Source organism: Procambarus clarkii, chromosome 78, assembly GCF_040958095.1.
Source record: "Procambarus clarkii isolate CNS0578487 chromosome 78, FALCON_Pclarkii_2.0, whole genome shotgun sequence".
NCBI classification, from domain to species: Eukaryota; Metazoa; Arthropoda; class Malacostraca; order Decapoda; family Cambaridae; genus Procambarus; species Procambarus clarkii.
Genome location: NC_091227.1, coordinates 15,645,738 through 15,673,237, shown reverse-complemented (window position 1 = coordinate 15,673,237; position 27,500 = coordinate 15,645,738). Strand labels below are relative to the sequence as shown.

At 42.3% G+C, this 27,500-nt stretch overlaps 1 protein-coding gene across 1 annotated transcript in view; it reads left to right on the top strand.

The window, feature by feature from the left end:
* LOC123746113 (protein turtle homolog B) overlaps positions 1-27,500 on the top strand; it is an 85,233-nt gene that overhangs the window by 35,590 nt on the left and 22,143 nt on the right. The window contains exons 3-9 of the mRNA XM_069314093.1: positions 1,662-1,855; positions 10,650-10,763; positions 12,640-12,912; positions 14,650-14,804; positions 17,088-17,232; positions 19,423-19,553; positions 26,643-26,802. Coding sequence (XP_069170194.1) covers positions 1,662-1,855; positions 10,650-10,763; positions 12,640-12,912; positions 14,650-14,804; positions 17,088-17,232; positions 19,423-19,553; positions 26,643-26,802 — 1,172 coding nt within the window. The remainder of the gene's footprint in view (positions 1-1,661; positions 1,856-10,649; positions 10,764-12,639; positions 12,913-14,649; positions 14,805-17,087; positions 17,233-19,422; positions 19,554-26,642; positions 26,803-27,500) is intronic.

Sequence of the window (27,500 nt, the reverse complement as noted above, 5' to 3'; positions counted from 1 at the left end):
AAATAAATTATTAAAATCCTTAAGACGGTACACGAAATAACATTACTGTCAAGATTAAGAAGATTCCAGCTTTTTAACCTGCATCCGAGAAAGTTCCTCCTGCGATTTTGACAGATTTAGCATCACTGATTTTGACAGATTGAACATCACGTTCGAAATCATCAAAGGTCTGGTCGAGTTAGTAAACGAGGCTCATCTAAAGAGGTTCTTCCTTCAAAATGTGGATGATGATGTACGCTGTCCTCTTGTTCTCGGTCAGTGTCATCAGTGTCCGAGTTTGTGACACTGGCACAGTGGTAGAGTTTGCGACTGGCAAAGTCAAGGTTAAAGGTTCGTGCCCACCTCACTGCCCAAGTGGATTTTCTCGAGGTGGCAAAATCTTCAACGTGAGGACAGATCTTACAGCAGAAGATTGATTGAGGTATTTTAGGGTATTGCTTGGCTTTACCTGTGATTCCTGTTGTATTTGTCAACCAGAAATAACAATCCAAGGAAAGTTCTCTTGATTCCTTCCAAATCATGGGAACTGCAAAAGGTATATGCCGAGAACCTTTTACCAATCTCACGAGAAGATTAACGAAAGAGGTGCAAAACTCTTATCCTCGACACTTTACAACAAAAATACAAGTGGTAACACTTTGTAATTATTGGCGTTATGTTTCACCTTTGACCTGTAAACGTCACTTGACTACGCACGTAGCAAAAGAGTGTCAGGATGGTTTAATCACTTCCTTGGCATAATCCTACTGAGGCTGATCACTTATAAAACAGCAGCACTGGCAGTGTTTATAACTGAAGAGGTCAACAAAGCACTGGACGAGAAATAGACGGGACAGCAGTATGGGTCAAGGTGTGATACGTCTATCTGCAACGCATAACACACTGTGGTTGGTCGCTTATACCAATCACTCCTCACTCTGGCTGATTTTCTACACCATCCACCTAATGACCCTCTCTGCTGATTGTCCCTAATTCCTTTGGATGTAAAATCCACTAAACGGTGATTGAAAGAAAAACTCTATTTTATACAACTATTGATAAAATTCCTATAAATTCAGCAGCCGAGTAATTACCAAAAATTGTCACAAAAATTGTGGGTGATAGAAAAATTATGATTGCAGGTTTGAATTCAGTGTAAAACATTATGTAAAAAGCATCATAAATGCTAGTGTGACAAAATAAAAAAAATGTGTTAACTAGTGAAATAGTCATTCTTTATTATCATATATAATTGCTATAATAATCATTCAGTCCCAATGGTTGCGAATGCCAAATATGTTGCCAAATCAACTTCGCATTCTCTCCCAGATTTACACAGTTAGAATGATCAACATACTGCTAACTTCTAAATTAGCAATTTCAACTTCAAGGTAACACAGTAAACTTTCCATTCACCTTCATTCTAATGAATGGAATATATTCTGTTCCACTTGGGCTAGGCGGTAGAGCGACGGCCTCGCTTCACGCAGGTCGGCGTTAAATCCCCGACCGTCCACAAGCGGTTGGGCACCATTCCTTCCCCCCGTCCCATCCCAAATCCTTATCCTGACCCGTTCCAAGTGCCATATAATCGTAATGGCTTGGCGCTTTCTCCTCATAAATCCCCCTTCCCTCAAAATGAACTACTTTACTAGACCAACTTCCCCATTCTCTTCCTATAGACTGGACCTGCGAGAGAACGGAGACAAGGAGGTCTACGCTGACCCAGAGATTAAAGGTCGCGTGAGGTCAGAGCTCACTGGCAGCTACTTGACCTTTGACCCGCTGCAGGGGTCAGACGCCGGCAGGTACAAATGTCGAGTCGACTTCCAGGATGGACCAACGCTATCTGCTCTCGTCAATCTTACCGTATATGGTGAGTTAATAAGTGTTCCCTGCCAGTGTCAACCTCAATGGGGAACAGTAGGATGATGTTTTCAGTCCTCAGCATCACAATGTTATATTTATGTTATCTGACGTTTGGCTAACAATGTGGTGTACGTTAGCTGCCCCTTGTTAGCGACATGTACGGTAAGTAAGCTGACGTTGTCTACCACGACCAACATCATAATGAACGGTAAATTAGCTGACGTTGCTCCAAAGCTTTGTCACCGGAACGGAACGTCGTAGATATTGACTATCTGTTCCCTGTCTTATTTTTCTTCCTGTAATCTTCGTACATATACAATAAGTTTTCCAAAGTTCCCGTTGTCAATATGTGTGTGACTTTAGTTCTATTTATCCCATTTATTGTTTTTATAACTATTCCTTTATTTACAAATCTGGCTTAATTTCTGTCTTTTTTTTGTAAGATTAATGATGGTTAGTATTAACTACATCATCTACCAGTGATGGTGGTAGGCACACATATAACTTGTGACGGTAACGCGTTGGTGTTCGGCTGTTTAAGGCTAGGGGTATGGCCTCGTCACATAGTTATAAAAAAAAATAGAAAAACTGGAACTTCGTCTGTGGTAAGGTAAGGAGAAGACACACAAAACACAAGTAAACTTTAACAATGAAATTTTAATGACGTTAAATAAATCAAAACATGAAAATATGGACAAACAAATATGTATAATAAAATCAATGAATCAAAATAATAAGAATACTTAAATGACACAATGAAAAGTTACGTTAAGGCAAAATAACAAGAAGGGCAATACAACAGTAAGTGGGAGGTGCTGGAATATTGGCTTAAAGCCACCACCTCTCTCAGTACACGCTAACGTCTAGCTGGGAGGAGTGCTGGCTACGAAAGCACGGAACATTCTGAGGACTGATGTTGGGGCGACCCCAGACATCAGGTAGTATTGGGGGGGGCGAGGCAGGTGCAGCCAGACCGGCGACCAATCAGCGGAGCCGTAGCGATCAACGGGTAGTTTGGTGATTTGGGTCCGAACAGGTGGCGGGCTGCATACGTTTCTGCTCACCCTTGCAAGCCTTGCTGGTGCTGGTGTTGTTGTTGGACATTTCTTCCATAGTCTTTTATATAATTGTGAAGACGTAATTTTGGAGGGAAGAGCAGGCTCAATCTCTTGAAGGAGATTAACGTCACAACTCTCCCCCGAAGCCTGCGGTTCTGGAAGAAGTACGTCGTTATGTGGTGGAGTAATGGATGGAGTTGCTTCTACTACATAAACTCTGGAGAGATCATGGGCTAAGATGTTGTCAGACTCTTGGTATAGCGTGTCTCCAGGTTGAATTTCTGCAGGTAGCAAGCCCATAGTAGAAGACGTTGAGATGAGAAGTGGGCGTGCTGCAGGAGGTGTAGGGTGGTGTGGTCCGTATTGATGGTGGACCGAGCACTTTTCAGGTGTGGAGTGAAGTGCTGAAGCTTCAGGATGAGGAAGAGTAGCTCCTTGCCAATTGTTCCGTCGTTCCTTGTAGCAGTAGTCGCTGACAGGTGTATTCTTCTCGCCTCGTTGCTGCATCACGACACCACCATCGTCGGTACCATTGGCGTCGACATGGAGGATGTAGGGCTTATCTGACGAGGTGAGAGTAACGGTAAGGTGTGACGGTAACGCGTTGGTGTTCGGCTGTTTAAGGCTAGGGGTATGGCCTCGTCACATAGTTATAAAAAAAAAATAGAAAACTGGAACTTCGTCTGTGGTAAGGTAAGGAGAAGACACACAAAACACAAGTAAACTTTAACAATGAAATTTTAATTACGTTAAATAAATCAAAACATGAAAATAATGCACAAACAAATATGTATAATAAAATCAATCAATCAAAATAATAAGAATACTTAAATGACACAATGAAAAGTTACGTTAAGGCAAAATAACAAGAAGTGCAATACAAAAGGTAAGTGGGAGGTGCTGGAATATTGGCTTAAAGCCACCACCTCTCTCAGTACACGCTAACGTCTAGCTGGGAGGAGTGCTGGCTACGAAAGCACGGAACATTCTGAGGACTGATGTTGGGGCGACCCCAGACATCAGGTAGTATTGGGGGCGAGTGCAGGTGCAGCCAGACCGGCGACCAATCAGCGGAGCCGTAGCGATCAACGGGTAGTTTGGTGGTTGGAGTTCGAACAGGTGGCTGGTTGCATACGTTTCTGCTCACCCTGGCAAGCCTTGCTGGTGTTTGTTGTCGTTGTTGGACATTTCTTCCATAGTCTTTTATATAGTTGTGAAGACGTAATTTTGGAGGGAAGAGCAGGCTCAATCTCTTGAAGGAGATTATCGTCACAACTCTCCCCCGAAGCCTGCGGTTCTGGAAGAAGTACGTCGTTATGTGGTGGAGTAATGGATGGAGTTGCTTCTACTTCATAAACTCTGGAGAGATCATGGGCTAAGATGTTGTCAGACTCTTGGTATAGCGTGTCTCCAGGTTGAATTTCTGCAGGTAGCAAGCCCATAGTAGAAGACGTTGAGATGAGAAGTGGGCGTGCTGCAGGAGGTGTAGGGTGGTGTGGTCCGTATTGATGGTGGACCGAGCACTTTTCAGGTGTGGAGTGAAGTGCTGAAGCTTCAGGATGAGGAAGAGTAGCTCCTTGCCAATTGTTCCGTCGTTCCTTGTAGCAGTAGTCGCTGACAGGTGTATTCTTCTCGCCTCGTTGCTGCATCACGACACCACCATCGTCGGTACCATTGGCGTCGACATGGAGGATGTAGGGCTTATCTGACGAGGTGAGAGTGGAATTAGAAGAGGGCATAGGAGCACGAGTATTATCCTGAAAGCATTTGGGAAGATCATTAAGGATTTTGGAATTAGAAAGCGCCGACTCCTTGTCAGTGCTTTCGGGAGAAGAAGCCGGGATGGTCTCACTGTGGATGTAGGGTTCTGTGAATGTGGAATAATTAGTCAAGACAGTGGGAGGAGTACCATTATATTGCTTCAGGAGGTTGACGTGGCACAGCTGGGTCTTCCGCCGCCTATCAGGAGTCTCTATCACATAATTATTATTATTCCTGCACTCTTTGACGCAGTAGGGTCCTGAAAATCTGTTTTGTAAAGGTGAACCTGGGATAGGGAAATAAGCAAGGACGAAGTCTCCCGGCTTGAATTTTCTTACTTTGCTGGTCTGGTCGTAATGAGTCTTCATTCTCACCTGGGCTTTCAATAGATTATCATGGGCAAAGCGGTGGACTCTCTCTAGAATGTGCTGAAGGTTTTGAAGAAACTGGGGCACATTCTGATGCTCACTGAGGGTGGCATCTCTGAGAGAGTCTTTGAAAGCCTTAAGGGGAGTACGGCACTTACGGCCGTAGAGCATCTCATAAGGAGATACTCCTAGGGACTCATTGGGGAGACTTCTGAAAATACACATTATTAGGTCAATCTGCTTATCCCAATCCTTTGAGGTTTCACTACAAAACTTTTTCAAGAGTGCTTTGATGGTCTGATGACTACGTTCAAGAGAACCCTGTGAAGCAGGATGATAGGGGCTGGACAATACCTGTTTGATGTTGAACTCCTCCAGTGTCCTTTTGAAGAGATCACTGGTGAAGTTGGTGCCACAGTCACTTTGAATCTCCCTGGGAAATCCGTATTGAGTGAAGATCTTCAATAGATGTTTGATAACCGTAGCAGCCGTGATGTTCTTCACTGGAACTGCTATGGGAAATCTGGTGGTAGGACACAGGATGGTTAGGATGTAGGCGTTACCTGAACTGGTCCGAGGTAAAGGACCAACACAGTCTATTATGAGTCTGTGGAAAGGTTCCGCAGGCACCTGTATGGGAATCAGTGGTGCTCTGGGAATGGAGACGTTCGGTTTGCCTGCCATCTGACATGTATGACACTGTTTTACGTACTGTTTGACGTTGTTTACCATACCTGGCCAGTAGTAGTCTTGACGAATCCCATGGTAAGTCTTGTTGAAGCCGTAGTGGGAGAATGCTCCGTGGGCCAGGTGTAGAATAGTGGGCCGCAGGCTGGTGGGAATCACAAGTTGTTCGGTGTTGGCCCAATCGTCCTCCTCCTTCAGTTTACTGGGTCTATATCTGCGGTAGAGCAAGTCGTTCTCTAGGAAGAACCCAGGAATACTGTCGGGTTGAGTCTCAGCCTGGAAAAACAATGGTGTTAAAGTAAGATCTTCCCTCTGCAACTTACGGAACTCCAACTTGGTCAGATGCGGGGGTAGTTTCTGAGGGTCTTGAGGGACAGCGGTAGCAGTAGAGTCAGCTGGCTGTGGACGTGCGGCTTGTGCACGGGTGGTCACGAGAACCGGAGGAGAAACTTCATCACTCTCTTGAACCTCTGCTGGAACATACTCAAGAATAGGATCTATTGGCACAGAGTTACACACCTGGGGTTTGTCCATGACGATCAGGTTGGTCGGTTGCAGGTCTTCTGCCAAGTCGTTGCCTAGGAGAAGTTGCACTCCAGGCATGGGAAAAGGCTTTTCCCTGACGGCGACTTGGACTTCCCCGTTCACGTAGGGACAATCCAGGTGGACTCTGGCGAGAGGGTATGGAGTGGTAGCAGTGAGGTCAGTGATGAAGACTGTTTCCCCGGTGTAGACTATGTTGGGCACAGCCGACTTCAAGATGATCGATTGTAGAGCCGCTGTGTCCCTCAAGATCTTCAATTTGAAACGTCCCTCCGGATTTGAACCGTTGGCAGAGACAGTTCCAGTATACAGGTGGTTACTGAAAAGAGAAAGATCATTAACATCAACACCAACATTCATCACAGGCTTACCGGACTTAGGAGGAGTTGGTTTGGGTCGTTGTTGGTCAGTGGTTCCCTTGTATTGAGACTTACCACACTTGTCTATGGTATGTCCATAGAGTCTACAATACTTGCAGTACAGTTGTGAACCAGCTTGATCGGGGCTCACCTTCTCGTAACTGTACCACGACTTCTTACTGGAGGATGGTTCAGGTGTCAGCCGGTGGATGAGGCTGTAAGTGTCAGCCGACTTAGCACACTTCAGGTAGTCGGTTTCTTCTTTATCTGCTAAGTAGAGGCGGACAGGAGGCGGCACACGTCTCAAGAATTCTTCAACAAGCATCAGGTTGACGAGTTCTGCAAAAGTAGAGACATGTGCTGCTTCCAGCCATTTCATGAAATACCTCCGTTTCGTGTTAGCAAACTCGAGGAAGGTAGTGGTACTTGCCTTCAGGTGGTCACGGAATTTCCTTCTATAACTTTCAGTAGAGAGGAGGTAGGCGTCCAACACTGCTTGTTTCAGAGTGTAGTAGTCATTCTCAGACGCCAAAGTACTGAGTGTGACTGCAGCTCTACCTGTAAGATGGACTCTGAGAAGTGTGGCCCATTGGTCGACAGGCCAACTGAGTTGATTAGCAAGGGTTTCAAAGGTGGTAAAAAACACATCAACTTCTGCTTCTACAAAGGATGGCATTAACTTACTTGCATGTGATATATTAAAACTGACGGGAAGATTGGCAGTAGCTTGCTGGCGTTGAGTGAAGTGTGAAGTTTCCAAGGCGATTTCGCGTTGACGACACTCTAGAGCCAGAGTCGCTTGTTGTTTGTCATGTTCGCGTTGCATCTCCAACTCTCGTCGTTTGGTTTCAAGCTGTACTCGTTCCCGCTCCTGGAGTGTTTCAAGCTGTACTCGTTCCCGCTCCTGGAGTAGTGCAACCTCACGTTCCTGGAGGGCGAGTCCGCGTTCTTGTTCTTCTCTTCGTATGGCAGCTGCTCGTTCTTGTTGTTCGAGGGCTTCCCTTTGCTGCTCACGTTCAATCTTGGCCAGCTCTAGTTTGAGTTTCAGCGTTGCCAAATCAGTTTTATCTGCAATATAGTAAGTTTCATGAGTTTCAGAGTCTATCTTACCTTGCTCTAAATAGTAATCCAGCAACAGGTTGTGTAGGTCATTTTTGTTGGCTTGGTAGGGAACTTCTAGTTGATACTCATGTGCAAGAGTTTGTAGTTCAGTCCTCTTGGCACGACTTAAAGTCCCTATTTCACCTGCTGGATTTGCACGGAAAGTTTGGAGACGAAACATGGTGAAATTAGCAAATAAAGGTACACGAATGTTCAATAATGAAATGTCAGAAACAGGACAACGTGGCAACTGGTACCTATCCTGTGTGATCTTTAACAATTAACGTTAAGTGAAAGATATTAAATGATTAAATTAAATCAAGGGCGCAGGAAATCTTGTACCCGGTACTCATGTAAGAGAATAAGGGCAAGAAAATCCTACTAACAAATGAAACAAAGTTTCGAAAACAAATGAAACAGTTAAATGCTTCAAAAGTAAAATTGGTAGTCCAAGGATGTAGGCATACCTTGCCAAGTCTCTATAGGACATAAAGCAAGTTTTTCCTACTGAATTTAATATGATACTTACAGAATTAGCGAACTTTTGTGCTCTGAAAAAATAAGCTAATTCCCTACCGTTGTATGTATCATCATCTCTGACTGACGTGTAGGGGTGCGAGGTGTCAACTGGTGACGAGAACTGCTGCTGAGGTCCCAATTCAGCAACTAAAGTTCGAGCTAGAGGAACTATGGCCCTCTTTGTCCTCCTACAGTCAGATTGCAGAAGATTGGGTACTCTTGACCCGGGGCAGACCACAGTACCAGGGTACCAATATGATGATCTGTCAGAATGAGAAATATTCAAGGGACATAGATGGTAAATACGAGTAATAACATGGAGGGAGAGATGACCAATTAAGAGTATGACTGCGGCCTACAGTCACCACGTAATCCAAAGTTGTCTCACCTTCACTATATGTTACTCTCGTAATGCACAATACACCGCACCTTATAAAAAATGAAATTGAATGAAAAATTAGTAAAGCTACGTTAACAAAGTTAAATACGCTTACCATAAATTACCACTTGGCACCAGTACCTGAGTGAGGCTCCTAGGACAGGCCCCCATATAACTTGTGACGGTAACGCGTTGGTGTTCGGCTGTTTAAGGCTAGGGGTATGGCCTCGTCACATAGTTATAAAAAAAAAATAGAAAACTGGAACTTCGTCTGTGGTAAGGTAAGGAGAAGACACACAAAACACAAGTAAACTTTAACAATGAAATTTTAATTACGTTAAATAAATCAAAACATGAAAATAATGCACAAACAAATATGTATAATAAAATCAATCAATCAAAATAATAAGAATACTTAAATGACACAATGAAAAGTTACGTTAAGGCAAAATAACAAGAAGTGCAATACAAAAGGTAAGTGGGAGGTGCTGGAATATTGGCTTAAAGCCACCACCTCTCTCAGTACACGCTAACGTCTAGCTGGGAGGAGTGCTGGCTACGAAAGCACGGAACATTCTGAGGACTGATGTTGGGGCGACCCCAGACATCAGGTAGTATTGGGGGCGAGTGCAGGTGCAGCCAGACTGGCGACCAATCAGCGGAGCCGTAGCGATCAACGGGTAGTTTGGTGGTTGGAGTTCGAACAGGTGGCTGGTTGCATACGTTTCTGCTCACCCTGGCAAGCCTTGCTGGTGTTTGTTGTCGTTGTTGGACATTTCTTCCATAGTCTTTTATATAGTTGTGAAGACGTAATTTTGGAGGGAAGAGCAGGCTCAATCTCTTGAAGGAGATTATCGTCACAATAACTATTCCTTTATTTACAAATCTGGCTTAATTTCTGTCTTTTTTTTGTAAGATTAATGATGGTTAGTATTAACTACATCATCTACCAGTGATGGAGCCTTAGTTTCTCTCTCTACCAATGATATAACCATATCTACTTTTTTCAACCAGTGGTGTAGCCCTATCTACTATCTCTACTAGTAACTCAGCTTTATTTATTCTCTCTCTCTACAAGTGATGTAGTTTCGTTGTAGTCAATGTAGACTACAGTTTATAGTCTACATTGTTCACATCATCGAAAATCTCCCGATAATCGACACATGACATCCTCCAAGACTATCGACATCCCTCGGTCCATCGACATTGCCATTCTCCAAGACTATCGACATCCCTCGGTCCATCGACACAGCCATTCTCCAAGACTATCGACATCCCTCGGTCCATCGACACTGCCATCCTCCAAGACTATTGACATCCTTCGGTCCATCGACACAGCCATCCTCCAAGACTATTGACATCCTTCGGTCCATCGACACTGACATTCTCCAAGACTATCGACATCCTTCGGTCCATCGACACTGCCATCCTTCAAGACTATCGACATCCCTCGGTCCATCGACACAGCCATCCTCCAAGACTATCGACATCCCTCGGTCCATCGACATCTTATACGCAACATACTAAACCTGGCAGGATTAGCCGCTGCTCCCAGTCAGTCTTCAAAGCTGGCGTGTGTTTACTGAACACAACTAGCCGATAAAGCCTCTCTGGCAGCCTGTTTGACTTTCATCTTCTTCACTCCTGACATCCTGCGATTTTGTTTGGGTTTTCTGTCTAGCTCCTTTCTCTTTCATTTTTTTTCCTATTTTCTTATTTCACTTCTGCCTGATTTTGGTTGTTTGTGTTAGTTGTCTTCTTTGTTACTTTCTTATTTATTGTCTTCTTTTTAATTCATATTCCTGCTCTTCATTTTTTAGTATTAATTTTTTTGTTTACGGGTTCTCTTTCTTAACATAAGAACCCATTATTTATGGGTTAACTTGTGTAAGGAATCATTAAGAAAACTTGTATACCACGTATGTCAGACCAGTCCTGGAGTATGCAGCTTCAGCACCGAGTCCCTATCTCGTCAAACACGATTTAAATTAATATTTACTTTTGTTTGGCTTGTGTTACATATCAGTGGTGCCATCAAGACTGGTTGTAAAGGACGAAAACAGCAGAGCAGTGCCCGCCGGCCTCCTGGGTCCTCTCACTGAGGGTGATAGTCTTATCCTCTATTGTGTCGCTTCAGGAGGTATGTACTAGCTGCTCACACTGCCCAGCCACTAGCTGCTCACACTGCCCAGCCACTTGCTGCTCACACTGCCCAACCACTAGCTGCTCACACTGCCCAACCACTAGCTGCTCACACTGCCCAACCACTAGCTGCTCACACTGCCCAACCACTAGCTGCTCACACTGCCCAACCACTGGCTGCTCACACTGCCCAACCACTTGCTGCTCACACTGCCCAACCACTTGCTGCTCACACTGCCCAACCACTTGCTGCTCACACTGCCCAACCACTTGCTGCTCACACTGCCCAACCACTAGCTGCTCACACTGCCCAACCACTAGCTGCTCACACTGCCCAACCACTTGCTGCTCACACTGCCCAACCACTTGCTGCTCACACTGCCCAACCACTAGCTGCTCACACTGCCCAACCACTGGCTGCTCACACTGCCCAACCACTTGCTGCTCACACTGCCCAACCACTTGCTGCTCACACTGCCCAACCACTTGCTGCTCACACTGCCCAGCCACTAGCTGCTCACACTGCCCAGCCACTTGCTGCTCACACTGCCCAACCACTAGCTGCTCACACTGCCCAACCACTAGCTGCTCACACTGCCCAACCACTAGCTGCTCACACTGCCCAACCACTAGCTGCTCACACTGCCCAACCACTAGCTGCTCACACTGCCCAACCACTGGCTGCTCACACTGCCCAACCACTTGCTGCTCACACTGCCCAACCACTTGCTGCTCACACTGCCCAACCACTTGCTGCTCACACTGCCCAACCACTAGCTGCTCACACTGCCCAACCACTAGCTGCTCACACTGCCCAACCACTTGCTGCTCACACTGCCCAACCACTTGCTGCTCACACTGCCCAACCACTTGCTGCTCACACTGCCCAACCACTAGCTGCTCACACTGCCCAACCACTAGCTGCTCACACTGCCCAACCACTAGCTGCTCACACTGCCCAACCACTAGCTGCTCACACTGCCCAACCACTAGCTGCTCACACTGCCCAACCACTTGCTGCTCACACTGCCCAACCACTTGCTGCTCACACTGCCCAACCACTTGCTGCTCACACTGCCCAACCACTTGCTGCTCACACTGCCCAACCACTAGCTGCTCACACTGCCCAACCACTAGCTGCTCACACTGCCCAACCACTAGCTGCTCACACTGCCCAACCACTAGCTGCTCACACTGCCCAACCACTAGCTGCTCACACTGCCCAACCACTAGCTGCTCACACTGCCCAACCACTTGGGACTGGACGGTAGAGTCACGGTCTCGCTTCATGCAGGTCGGCGGCGTTCTAGACCGTCCACGTGTGGTTGGGCATCATTCCTTTTCCCAATCCCTTTCCTAATCCTTTTATCCTGATCCCTTCCAAGTGCTATATAGTCATGGCTTGGCGATTTCTCCTGATAGTTCATTCATTCATTCACACACTCACTGTGGCAGTGACACAATTTTCACTAAGATTTCACCTCAGTATTCTCAAAAGTGAAAAAAAACACCGAATACCGTAAACAAAAAAATATAGTCAATAATTGCTAGTATTAGTTAGCGTTCTGACACAAATATTACAGTTTATTATTTACAAATACAATACGATTGCTCAAGTTTAAATATAGTACATTTATAACTGAACGTAGTATGGTAACCATGGGATATAAATAACGAAAAAATACTATGTCACTATTACTATCATTGTGAGAAATAAAAGGCATATGTAAATAACTTTTTGAAGCAAAATTATATATATATTCTTTTGTAAACGAGAGACAATGTGACTTAAGATATTAATAATAAGAAAATGATAACCTTAACCCCTTTCCCATCTTCCTTCAAACCTCATCACCAGGATTCTTTTTCCTTAGGCCGGCCATCACCAAGTGTAACCTGGTGGAGAGGCTCCCAACTTCTCGCCAACCGGAGTCGTGTGTTGGATGCTGATGGTGCGCTATTGTCGTCTCAGGACGTGGTGGGCGGAGGGCGGTTGATGAGCGTGGGCGTGGGCGCCATGCACGTGAGGACGGAGCTCATCATCCCCGCCCTCACTAGGGACTATGCCCGAGCCAATCTTACCTGTAAAGCTTCCAACAATAACATCACCGAGGCCCTCTCAACCACTATATCTCTCGATGTGTATTGTAAGTACTCTCTCTCTCTCTCTAAACCTTTCCATCATCATCTTTTATCACGATTTTTTTCCCAATTCAATCTCTCCTCCTCTTCTCTTCCTTCTCACTATATCCACATTCCTCCCCTGATTCTCCCCCTAGTTACAGTCTCTCTCACCATATTATAACTCACTCTAAATCATTGCACGTGAGCAGGACGGATGAATGCGTGGATGAGAAATTAATGCAGATTCAGGAAGGGGTCTATATGAATATGGTGATGAAGCTAAGCAGAGGGGAGAAATGAGAGAGAGAGAGATATAGGAGAAATGGGACGCACGAAGAATATGAGAGAAACGGAGGAGAGACAGTGAGAATATGAGAGATGGGAAAATAACCGGTAAATAATTAAGCGGGTTAATCTGGGATAATATATTTTAGGGAGAAGAGGGGAAATGGAAGTTGGATGAGTTGGAGAGAAACACTATTTTTTTTGTGAAAGAAGTAGATGAGAGAAGCTGGAAAGATTGTTAGAAAAAATCTGTACAATATGCGTGTTCTTAAATCGAGGTTATGTTCGAACGAGGGGCAATGGTCACCCTTATTACGAATTGGAGGGAGGGTGACCTTGTAAGGTGTTAGTGTGAAGGGGGCCAGACTATAAGGAGTTAGGGGCGAGAGAATTTGTAAGAGTTAGGGTGAAGGGGTGAGGGTTATATAAGGTTTGAATGAAAGAGACATTGTAAGGAATAAGACTGAAAAGGGTGAGATTATCAGGTGTTAGGGTGAGGGAGACACTTAAAGGAGTTAGGGTAAGTAAAATCATAAGGAGTTAAGGTAAAGGGTTATAAAGGCATTATAAAGAGAAAGATCGAGGGAGAGAGGAAGGAAGGAAGAGAGGGGGGAGGGTAGCCTAACAATGAGTAAGAAATGGGGTGGTTTAATAAAAAGTTAGGGTCAGTAGTGATCGTTGGGAAGATTTTGAATTGAGTTAGAGTTAAAGGGTCAATGCAAGGAACTAGAGTGAGGGACCTTAAATGCAGTTATAGCGAGCGTTATTTAAATAGTGTGGGCGACTTTTATCTAGTTAGGGTGAAGGGTACCTTATAAGAGATCAGGGTGAGAGGGACCTCGTGAGAAGCCAGTGTGAAGAGATATAGGAAGATTCTCAACGGAGCCAAATAAATATATTGGAACTTCATACTAACTTTCAGTATACAGCGTGAAATAATGCTCTCCAGAGTATGTATGTATATATATATATATATATATATATATATATATATATATATATATATATATATATATATATATATATATATATATATATATATATATATATATATGTAAACCCTGACTTTATGCCTCGCGCGGTCGAGCTGTGATTGCCTGTACAAGTTGGGGATGAGCTAAATCCGCTGTAACGTAGAGATGCTGAGCCTCAGAGTGAGTTGGCATGGGGTTTGATAGTGGGAACTGATCAAACGCGAGAGAGAGAGCGAGAGAGAGAGAGAGAGAGAGAGAGAGAGAGAGAGAGAGAGAGAGAGAGAGAGAGAGAGAGACGAGGCGACTCCATCTCTGTTAGTCAACTGTGTATAAGCCGCACCACCAGATCGCTATCATCTGTCTCTGAGCCACAGTATCAACGTGGGAGTTGTGAATATTAGGGCTAAGACTTATCTCCCTTCCTCCTCACCTCCCTCACTCTCATCTCCCTCCCTCTCATCTCCCTCGCTCTCATCTCCCCTCCTTCGTCTCCCGGTGCAGTGCGGCCGTTGTCGGTGGTGGTGAAGCCTCCGGAGAAGCTGCTGGTGGAGGGCCGACCTACGCGGCTAGTCTGTGTTGCATCCGGTGCCTATCCCTCCGCGGACATCTCTTGGGAGAAGACACAAGCCGGCAAGGCTGTCACCCTCGAAGCTTCGGTAAGGCAGTCGTGTTGAACACCTGAGTGTTCTTGAAACTGTTCGTATGCATGGCTTTGCAAGGTCATGTTTATTACGTATATGTTTGTGCTTTAAAAGCGGTAGTTCAAATCTTCAGCAAACACGAGAGAATTCCTTAATATATATTTGAGATTTTTTTATCTAATTCAAGAGAAGTTACATTTTGTTACATCAGTCATGCGAATGTAGATTTTTTTCATTTTGAAAACAACACGATTACTCTTATCGCTGGTTGAAATCCCTGTAAAACGAAGTTGTATAAATAAGCTTTTTTTTTTTTACAGTGACAGGCTAAGCATGATACCGAGTTTTATTTGAGGACACACACTATGTTTTGTGCTCAGGGGAGGGACTTAATCCACAAAATATCTCATATTTGTAAGGATTTGGACCCATTGCAACTCATCAACACTAATGGTATCGAAAAGCCAAAGCCAGAAAGGATTACACAGACTTCTTTGCTCTTATATCTCAGTAAAGTAGGTGATAAGTATACGTATCATATTTTACATGCATATATATTAAAGTATGGCCCGTGTCAGGTGTGTGTGTGTGTGTGTGTGTGTGTGTGTGTGTGTGTGTGTGTTGTGCTTTTTAAGAAGTTTGGTGATTTTGCCGTTCAGAATCGTTGAGAATGAGAGCGCCGGTTGTGGGATGGTGAGAATTCATGCTGTATTTGTTTGAACAAGATGAGAGTTCTTGCTGTATTTTTCAAGACAAGGAATGGTGAGAATTCTTGTTGTGTTTGTAAGGTCAAGGTGAGAATGCTTGTTTGTTTTCTCAGGCTGTGAGAGAACAAGATATGAGTTCAGGAGTGATCGTTAGAACATGTTGAGAATGCGAGCAGAATATTTTAGGACATTCCATGGCTATATTTCAACCCGTTCTCGCAAATTCGTATAGTCACTATTGACTTATTAACTACGTGCATAGGTGATATACTAACCATAATAGATACGAAGCAATAAGATGCTTATCTTAACATACTAACAAGGTTAGGTAAGGTCGGTGTTTTCTATGAAGCTTTTTAAGGGTATCTATTATGGTTAGTATATCACCTATGCACGTAGTTAATAAGTCAATATTGATTATACGAATTTGCGAGAACGGGTTGTATATTTGCCAAGACACAGCACGAGTACATTGCGTTAAAGCATGACATGTGTGTCTTATGGACACGGAATGATGCATTTTGTGTTTATCAGGGCAATGAAAGAATATTATTTTTTTGGTTCGCGGCAGGACAACATGCTGGATGTATTTGTTTGGGGTCGATGGGAGTGAATGTTGTGTTTGTTATGGCACGGGGAAAGAGCATGTAGGACAGTGATGTTCCTAAGGTAATGGACTCTTGTGTTCTTCGTGGTTAAATTGCTTTTAGTGCGCAATAAAGTGGTCTGTGAAGGTGACATATGTTATTACTGTCTTCTTGCCCAAGGCTAAATCTAAATAATGTTTCCTCAACTAAGCATTTTCCACTCTGCTGTAACCCAAACATGCACACACTTATATACGTTATTCTGCATGCACTTGCGCACGTCCGTATGTATGCGTACATTTGCAAGTGCACAGACACACAAATTTATACACACTCGCACTTTTAAACACATACACTCACAGCCTAAAACACTTCCCCCCTTCTCTCCACTACCTACAAATACACAATGTGCAGTATTGATGGGGTAAAATATTGGTGTTTATTTTAGTGTATCCCAAAGCGATTTTGGAGTAAAAAAATGGAATTTCTGTATTCAGAGGACGATACTTTAGTTTTTGATGGAATATTTGATTTTTTTCCAAATTTTAAATACGTATTGTCAAACATATGAACTTATAACAATTGTATTTTCTCATATTTGTTTAGTGAAACATTACCATGCGAGATTTTAAATTAAAATTGTATAAAAAATACACACTCTACGTTTGCCCTTTTGTATTTTTTTATGGAAATGATGGAAGCAAATACATATTTTTTGTATAACAGGCAATATACATGTTCATTTTTTTGCTCTGCTTGATCAAGCGTTCACTTAGAAAATGATTGATTCATTTGACCTGATTTCTTATATCCATACCCATTAGAATAATCTATTAGTAGCATTTAATTGTGATTTACATTGATGAGTCTACCTGCATTATCTTGCTGACAGGCAGTGCAAAGATAATGCATTATGCCTATGTATTTGACCAGAGACTTGTTTTTGCCGTGAATTTCCCCCTCATACAGTACAAATATTGCAAGTGTGGTTTATCCTGTAACAGTCGCTAGTGGTCGGAGACACAACCTCTTCACACTTGAACCTGATACCTGAAGCGAGCGATCACGGTGCTAAGTTCATCTGCAGGGCTAGAAACCCCAACATCCCTGGCCAGGATATATATACGTCCACGGTCCTACAGGTCACATGTAAGTATCGTTTGTCTTCACTCTGTCTGTCTCTGTCTCTCTCTCTCTCTCGCTCTTTCTGTCAATTTGGTCTTGTTCACTTTGCACATATGATCATTCTGATATGTGGGGGTCAAACCTCTTCTGGTATTATAGTTTTAGTGCTGTAAGGTTAGACTCATTAAGTGCTCGTCATTGAGCAAGTGTGTGTGTGTGTGTGTGTGTGTGTGTGTGTGTGTGTGTGTGTGTGTGTGTGTGGAACCCACCTTTCTAACTGTGGTCTATCTAATGTAGCCTCTAACCTACTTTTCCTCTGCCATATTTACCGTATGCTATATCCCCTATCGTATTTATTTCGTAATCTTGCTGTGTGAAGGTCCAGGTATTTCAACCTTTCTTCGTTCCTCATCCCACATGATTTTAAAATGAGCATCGATGCAAATCTGTGTACCGTACACAGCAAGGTTAGCTTATAACCCAAACATCAACAGTAACCCAACAACATCTTATCAACAACAATCTCTCATCAAATATTCCACCCAATAACCGCAAAGCCTCGACATCAACTCATGCACATCAACCCATCAACAGAGGTTGCAACTGCAACTTCAGCAACAGTCACTCCCGGCAGCACTGGGCTGCCTCAACTCCCCATAAATATGATAATCAACTTATTCGCCAATTCCCGCTACTCTGTATGCCTCCAATGTGTTTTGCTGCTAATGGCGGCGATAACCAGATCATAATGCTTGCAAATTTCATCTATCGGATTTGCATTTATTTGGATTAAATTAACAAACAACTCTCGCCAAAATGACAGAGATTTGGGGAGATTAACAGCACTCTAAAACCGACGTTTCTGCAGTGTCTTGATAGATTATGAAGGGCTTGTCTCGGTACGCTTATGGCTAGGCAAAAAGCATTTAAATATGAACGTTTGTCTAATTATGAGAATTACGAGATGGAAACCAATTGATTGATGCAGATATTATTACTATTACTAATATTACAGTTACTATTAGCCGATATTACGGTAATATCGCGTACAATAAGCCGACCAATATCGTGCACAAGCCGTCAAATATCGTCCTCAACGATCCTAGAAATATCGCGGCTAGCAAGATTGCAAATATCGCGCCAGCTAGTTCACCAGCTGGGGGACAAGAACGGAATTTTTTTTCTAACCATAATGGCAAACTTTTCAGTCATAGGAGCGACAGAAATATTTAACAAATTTCAACCTTTAAGAATGTAAATATTTAAATATTTTGTATTTTTTTAATTACAAATTTAAACATTTAAACATTACACAAAATTTCCATGCAAAATTTAGCATTTTAAATATATTCGCAATTAAATAAATTTACTTATAAAATGTTAAACATTTACACACATTTTACCATTTTAAATTAATTAAAAAATTACATGTAAAAATTAAATACAAATAAAATAAAATTATAGTTTCTATATATATATGAATATAGGTAGTATATAAATCATTTTATCGTTACTATATAAATCAGAATATAGTTACTATAAATAACTTTGTCTACTTTGTAAATAACTGTTAAGAAAGGATAGTAATTATTTAACAGTGATGTATAATATAGTAGTTAGTAGTGTTATGCTCTTGTTAGTGTATACTGTTGATAGGTGAGTAACAGGACATTACTGTTTAGTGCTAGAAAGAAAACAGGAAAATTTAATGCCGTTTGGAATAGGGTAACTGACATTTAATTGGGCAATATGTCCATAGGCTTATAATAAGGTTCTGTAGTGCTTAATATTTTAATTTTTGTGAATTTTTTTTGCCCCTTTTTCGCATTTTCGTTTCTTTTTCCTCATTTTCTTGCTCTCCTTTCTCCTTTTCATATTCCTTGTTGCCCTCTTTTTACTGCGCTCTCATTTTCTTTTATGACTATACATCTTCGCTTTATTCTTCTCATACCCATTTTTTCTTTTCTGTGTGCCCTCTTTTTTCCACTGTTTTCTCGTAGTTTTTCCTCTCTTCCGTTCTCCAAAAGTCGACATCACACCTTGTGTGAACACACAAACTGAAAAAACCCAATTAATTGCATTTTCTCTGTTACTCTGCCTCCTCCTTCTTCCTTATTTACAGCCTCATATTATTACTCGATTTCCCTCTTCCTCTCCTCTCATTTCCTTTATGTTCCCATGTTATTGCGCTGATTCTATTCTCGTCACCCGCAGACGCGCCACGGGTGAAGCTCAGACTTGGGGCCAACTTGGGAGATCGACCCATCACTGAAGGCGTCGATGTTTACTTCGAGTGTGAAATCTCCTGCAATCCTCCGGCCAGAGACGTGGTGTGGCACAAGGATGTGAGTATTGATGCTGCAGGAGGCGGCGACTGGGTGGGGGGATGGAGATTGGGGGATGGGTGGGATGGGGGAGGGGTGGGATGGGGGAGGGGTGGGATGGAGGAACGCTGGGTGGGTTGGGATGGGGTAGACATGTCGTGGGGAATGTGTAAGGTGGGGAATGAAATGAAAGAGAGAAAGGGAGAGAGAGAGAGAGAGAGAGAGAGAGAGAGAGAGAGAGAGAGAGAGAGAGAGAGAGAGAGAGAGAGAGAGAGAGAGAGAGAGAGAGAGAGAGAGAGAGAGAGAGACAGACAGACAGACTGCGACAGAGACAGATACAGAGGTATAAATTAATAGACAGGCCTACACAAATGTTGAGATAGACAGACAGGCCTACACAAATGTTGAGATAGACAGGCCTACAGAGATGCTGAGATAGACAGGCCAACATAAACACTACGATAGACTTACAGGCCTACAGAGACACTAACAGAGAGAGAAACAAACTTTTCCAGAGAAACACAGAGACAAATAGAACACCAAAGACCGAAAGAGTTAAAAATGTGTCAATACGACACATCAAAACTTACAGACATAGAAGAGAAAACAACACCAAAATCGATGAACAGATATACAAACGCAGCCCAACAAAAGAGAAGATGAAAGACATCGACATAAAATTTAGATTCCCAATGCAGACATTGTCGCCGATGACAAACGCGACCAGGAAAATGACAAATGGACGTAAGACTTGTAGAAAAGGTGCAAAATGAGAAAGACATGAAAGATTATTCAAGAATGGATTGAAGACATAAAGGAAATCAAGGTATATCCGCTGTTGGAACAGGATCAACGTCGATTTTTGTCAACAAGTTGTCAATATTCTCAAAGACATCGTCTGGGAGAAACAGTAATAAAGCGAAAATATATATGTATATTAAGGCTGTAAAATAGGATCGAACCTGCTTCCGTGGACTCCCAAGGCACATGCATTACCGTCTAAGCCATGATGAGATTCGCATGGCTCCTTAATACTTCTTAATAATAATATATAATAATGCAATAACAAACCTCTAATATCTTGAGATATTCTAATCTATTATCTAAGATCTCTAATCTTCCTAATAAAGCCAATATTGTGTGACAAAAATAGAAAACGTGCAAACCAAAACATTTCTCGTTTGAACTTAAAGGAAAATACAAAAGTTGCTGAAAAGAGAGAGAAAAAAAGTATATTTGAGGACTGGCTGAGGTTTAAGTGTAAATTGAATTCGGGAAGCAGGGAGTCTCCAGGGAAGCATTAAACCAACGAGCGGAGATTGTCAACAAGAGGAAGGAATTTAAACCCGTTGTATGATTTTGTGAGGAAAAACAAACACATCCACACACTTCTCCCAAGTGGGTCCCAGGCTGGGTCTTCTGCTCCAGCAGCTGTTTGGTGCTATGCTGAGCCGGAGGAGCCGGAGAAGCCGGAAGCACCAAGGGTAGAAGAGGAAGGAGTAAGTGAAAAAGGAGGAGGAAAGGAGATTGAACAAGATGAGAGCCAAATGGAAGAGAAATAGTAGTTAGAAGCAGTGATATCAGTAGCAATAGTACTAGCAGAAGTTGTACTGAAAGTATTAGTAGTTGTGGTAGTAATGGAAACAATGGTGGTAGTTGTATTAAAAGCAGTAGTAAGAGGCAAGACAATAGTAAAACAAGAAAGATAAGCAAAACAAAAACTGGAGAGGAGAAGAAAGAGAGATAGAGAGATAGAAAGAGAGGGGGCGAACAAGAAGTAAACTAAAGACAAACAAGGAATAGAAAAGACGGAAGAGAAAGATAGTATTAAAAAGCTAGAGAATGGAGATGAAAAAGAGAAGAGAATATTATCATAAGCGGCCTAAGATGTGTGAAACTTCAGCCACAAAATATGTTATAAGACTATGACACTGAGAGCAACTTAAGTAGTACTTGATACCAGGTGGTTACCTAGAGGTGGTACCGGGGATCAAAGTCTAGGCGGCCCGGTCTCTGCGGTTCAGCCCTGTTACCAAATAAAACACACTGTTTACACGATTATTTGTGGTGATTGTTGAGTTGTTAATATTCAAATTACACATTAAACCGACTTGAACAGAACTGTAGTAGCCAGTCAATTTTAATTTATTATTAATTTAAAATCCTTAAAGATGCTCGTAAAAATTTTATATATATATATATATATATATATATATATATATATATATATATATATATATATATATATATATATATATATATACATATATATATATATATATATATATATATATACATATATATATATATATATATATATATATATATATATATATATATATATATGTGTGTGTGTGTGTGTGTGTGTGTGTGTGTGTGTGTGTGTGTGTGTGTGTGTGTGTGTGTGTGTGTGAGATACTGTAGAAGATTAACATTTGTGAAAAAGATCTTGATGTGAAACCTAATAACGAATAGACTTTGTCCTCAATATAATTCAATGTTTAATGAGATCTATCTGCTTCTCTGAATAGGCATTAGTTTTCATTCCTCCTCCTTACTAATGAAGAATTAGCAAAGTAACAAAACAAATCTATCTCCACCTTGGGCCAGTTTTGGAAATGTAATCGGATCACGGGGATTGATGATAGTCCGAGGGTGTCATCAATATGGAAATAGGGAAACATTTCGATCGAGGGGGTAGAGAGAGAGAGAGAGAGAGAGAGAGAGAGAGAGAGAGAGAGAGAGAGAGAGAGAGAGAGAGAGAGAGAGAGAGAGAGAGAGAGAGAGAGAGAGAGAGAAATATAGGACATAGAAGAGGTAGGTGAGGGGGGGAGAATGGATAGTGGAAGGAGTAGGTGGGAGTGTGTTGTAGGGATAGAGGACAAGAGAGTAATAGGGAAAGGTAGGGAACGGTAGGGGGGGAAAGGTAGGGGGAAGGGTGTTGCGGGTTAAGCAGTAGGGGAAAATGGAGGTTTTCATCGATTATTGGACTTATATAAAGTAATGTGTGGGGGAGTTTGGTGGGATGTGTGTGATGGTGGCGGGGGACCGTGTCTGGTGGAGGGGGAAATATATCATGACACTTATACAATGAAATGGAAAGGATTATACAACATTATGATGGGATTTGAAATAATGAAATATACCACAGAATATTATGTATTATAGTTTAGTGCAGTGGTATATTCTCATTTACAATATTTTATTTTACTGTTGTCAGAAATAGGAACTCCTATTAGATTTATAGAAGTCTCTATAGTTCAATGACTAATCTCGTTCAGAATGCCACCTACAATATTAGCCTTACTCCCGAAACCCATTTACTGCTAGGTGAAAAGAAGCATCGAGTGAAATGCAACCTGCCCAAACGTCTCCGTCCTTCCACGTCAATCGAATCACAGTAATTTACGGTTCTGAACTGACTACACTGCTAGGCAATAATCGTGATCAAGAAATTTTTTAAATATTTCACTGCCATAGAATTTTTTTTCAGTTTAGAGGCAGTTGTTGATAGTAATACAATATACGTTTAGAAATTGGTTGGATAAGCAGGCCCTCTATTATTATACCAATTTACTCGAATGTAATAGCCAAATAGTGTCTGATATGACAAAATTATTTTAAATCGACGTTTGCCCACAAACTTTCATGTTTGCCAGCCTTGTCCTTGCTAAGCTTTGCTTTGCCCTTTGCCGACGACAGCTCAGGGAAGAGGCCATGAAGGTACTTGCAGACCGTCTACTTATGAAACAATGTGTCACAGCTCTAGATAAGATGTTGGCAACTTTCACTTTCAAGACGAGTTCTCCGAATCTCTCTGAACTCTGCACTCTTAACTGCTTAACTCCCAAGCTGTTCAGAGCAAAGTCTGAGGGGGGGAATAATTGTTATTTGTTATATTTTGGAGGTAAAAGCAATTATTTAAAATATAACACTTCCTTCCCCATGAATAAAAATTGTATTATAATGTATATTGAGACGAGCCTGGCCCAAAGCCGAGCAAGGGAGTTGAAGAACTCCTTAAACCCTCTCCAGGCATGCTCCAGGTATATTCTATGACATGCGAGTTTAATTTTTGCCTCTGTTATCGGGCCATCAAGCGAGAAAAAAAAGTTTCGTACATGTCAAAAGATAACTATAGTCTCCGGACTCTGCGAACCACAATTAAAAACATTGGAAGACAACACACTATGTCGAGAATTCCCTCATTGTATTGTATGGTCTTTTCTGGTTTCGTTTATTTAAATCTTCATTATGTGAAGGAATCTTATTTTTTATTGTTGGTTTTGCTTTACGTAATCAGCGTTGAGGGATCAATGTACCCAAGACTGAGCGAGCACCACAGGTAAGTGTCAAGTCATGTACGCTTAACCTCAAAAATACTAAAAACAAGTTGACCAGACCACACACTAGAAATTGAAGGGACGACGACGTTTCGGTCCGTCCTGGACCATTCTCAAGTCGATTGTGAGAATGGTCCAGGACGGACCGAAACGTCGTCGTCCCTTCAATTTCTAGTGTGTGGTCTGGTCAACATACTTCAGCCACGTTATTGTGACTCATCGCCTGCACTAAAAATAAGTCCTTATCTTGACCCCTTCTAAGTGCTATGTAGTCGTAATGGCTTGGCGCTTTCCCCCTTTGGATCTAAAGTCGAAAGATATACTAGAAACTGATTGAATTCAGTCGGCCTCCTTAGTTGCAGGTCAGTGTTCGATCCCCGATGAACAGGGGATCGTTCCTCTGTTCCCCTGTCAGGGTTTTAGGCACCGTTCCTTCACATATACCAGCCCTATGTCCTATTGTGTCCTATTCTAGGATAGGAAATGTCCTATTCTCGTACCTCTTCCAAACTCTATATGGAAATAATAACTTATTGTAAAGTAATAATTTAAACAAAGCGTTAAAAGGTTTATTAATTATTCACTATTTCATCAATGTGATTTTTTTCAAAATCTCTAAGGTGTTCATATTAGGCATGCATTTTCATTCTGGTTCCAATCTTTTTTTCACCGCATTTATCAGAAATGGAACTCATTTGTTAATTATTAATTACATTAATCCACCAGCGGTCTGTCGATCCCATTTCAGCCCAAACACCCTTGCTTGGGGCATCCCTGTTCTGATCAGTTAAGCTTAGCTGAACCCAACCCAGCTCTGGTGATCTAAGTTGACCAGACCACACACTATAAGGTGAAGGGACGACGACGACGTTTCGGTCCGTCCCTTCACCTTCTAGTGTGTGGTCTGGTCAACATACTTTAGCCACGTTATTGTGGCTCATAGCCTTCATCTGGTGATCTAAGTCCATCTCGAGTTTAACCCTTTCTCCCGGGCCTTCAGCTAAACATAACGCCAGAGCCCACATTTCAATTCAGCAAGCAGAACATAGTCTTACAAAGTTCTTTATGCAGGAACCATAGTTCAGTCTATGAAATACACCTCTGCATAGCGCGGTTCAACGCAGCTGCATCATAGCTTCCTTCAGCCCCAACCAGACTAACCCAACATAGCCAAGACAAGCCCAACTCAACCCAACAGCGCCCAGCTCTGCTGCCCTTCCCACCCATCCAGTTTATGACTCTGTGAGCCTCGTAAAAAATCCATATCGTGTGGCCAGGTCCTCGCCTCAGTTTCTCCTGTCTCACCCTCCCTCCTCTCTCACATTGTTTTAACGATAGTTCTCTCTTTTTTTTCTCTCTCTCTCTCTCTGTCTCTCTGTTTCCTTGAGCTAGAGAGAGACAGAGAGAGAGAGACTGTTACTTCAATTGAACTAAACCATCATCTTACGAAGCATTTGATTGTCTCCAGTAATCTAATTTGTTAAGTCTCGTGAATTAAACCATTGTCTCTTGCCTTAAACCAATGTTCATCTTCTCGTTTCAAGAAAATGGCTTTCGGGAAGATGATTCCTTATTCACTTTACAATGTCGTAGTCCACTCAATATCTTACACCATTCTGCACCCAGCTCGTCATTATAAAGTGTCCCAAACGTCATGAAAACGGTCAATTTAAAGTGTCCTTTCCTAACCTACCAGAGGATCCACAACAGAAAACGGGACAGTACGCCATTTTTGTGAGCCGTTTCTGTTTTTTTAGTATGACCATTTTTAGGCCTCATGTAACACACGAGCGAAAAATGACGTCCTTTGTAGGACAAGTCGCTCCACCACTCAAATTCTCCCTTCATCTTAATCATTATTTTCCCCTCTCAATATTTATCCCTCTCCATCACTATTTTTCTACTCTAATCATCATCCTCATCACCATCCTCCTCTTCCACCTCTCTCAACAGCTACTATCTACACTATTCTCACCATATAATTCACCCTGCTCACCTATCCACTATCCCTTACGATAAATTTGCTATATAAACTAATTGATTAAATGCTACTTAAAGCAATGGTGGAAAGTTAAAAGTTACTTAAAGATGGTGGAAAGGAAAGGAATTATCAAGAGAAGTGCCAAGACATTGCGACTATATAACACTGGGAAGGGGTCAGGATTAAGATATGGGAGGAGACGGGGGAAAGGAATGGTGCCTAATCACTTGAACTGTCGGGGATTGAACGCCGACCCGCATGACGCGAGACCGTCGCTCTACTGTCCAGCCAAATAGGTGGTGCAGAGACAGTTCTTTCTAAAATTAAGACGTGAAGTAGAAAGATACGAGAGATTGTAATGTTATCCATGAAGCGAAGCAATTGTGAGCGTGAATTGGAGTTGGGATCGTTGTTTCGAAAAGCGATATTATGAACATTATGTGATATGAATGCTGATTGGTTAGCGATGTAATTTTATTTGAGTTATGTGTATGGCCGTGTGCTGAAAGCGGTTAATATTTAGTACACAGAGCGCGGACATTGAAGGAATGGTGTCGAATCATGCCAACCTGGCGAGATGTGAGCTGAATATCTTTCTCCCTCTCCCTCTCTTTCTATATCTCTTTCTCTCTCCCTATCTCTATTTATCTCTCTCTCCCCTTCTCTCTATTTATCTGTCTCCCTCTCTCTATTTATCTCTCTCTCTCCCTCTCGTATTTTCCATAATTCTATAAGCCTCTAACTTTTGTTTACACCATAAGTTTTCTATATATCTCTTCTGAACAGGGTAAGCAGGTACGGCCCGACAGAAAGGCGGGCGTGATAGTATCCCAGAGAAATCTCGTGCTACAGATGGTACGCCGTACCTCTGCTGGGAACTACACTTGTACCGTCACCAACTCCCTCGGTACCTCCGTCAGCAACACTGTGCTTCTCTCCATACGATGTGAGTACCTTAGCTATACCCTCTAACAGGTGTCGGTGGAGAGAAATTGGCAATTTGTACTAGTCTTTGGGTGTTTCTGAGAGTATTCATAGAGGCAAGTTTTGGTGTTAATTTCTGTGAGTGCTTGTCAGTGTTAGCCGGATGCGTATGGTTGGATTTGGTTCAGTTGTGGAGATTGAAGTACATAAATACGGTACAGAAGTACAGAAAAGTTATTTCTGTACTTTACGTAAAACTTTAGGTATTTTATGAAGTCGTGTTGAGTTCCATTGGCATCGCAGATTATATTATTATTACCTTTTACCCAATTTGTGACATTGAATTTATGTACTTGGGTAAATATCCTTTTTAATTATCTAAAAAATCTAACTCAGTAAATGGAATAATTTGATATTTTTCCCACACATAGCTGCTTATTTTAAGCATCGTACATCATTATTAAACAAAAAATCTTTTGATAGTCACGTGCGTGTAATAATTTTGTTTAGTGAAGTTAGTTTGTAAATGTTTTGTAACCTGTGTCATAAGACTGTTGTGGAGGGCGTCTTGTGTAACGCTGTGTTGCAGGTGAAATGAGCTACAATGAGATACCATTGATTATCCGGATATCATGGAAGATAAATATCCTCCAATGGCAAATATCCACCTCAATGGCAAAGGGAGCCGGTAGGCCGAGCGGACAGCACGCTGGACTTGTG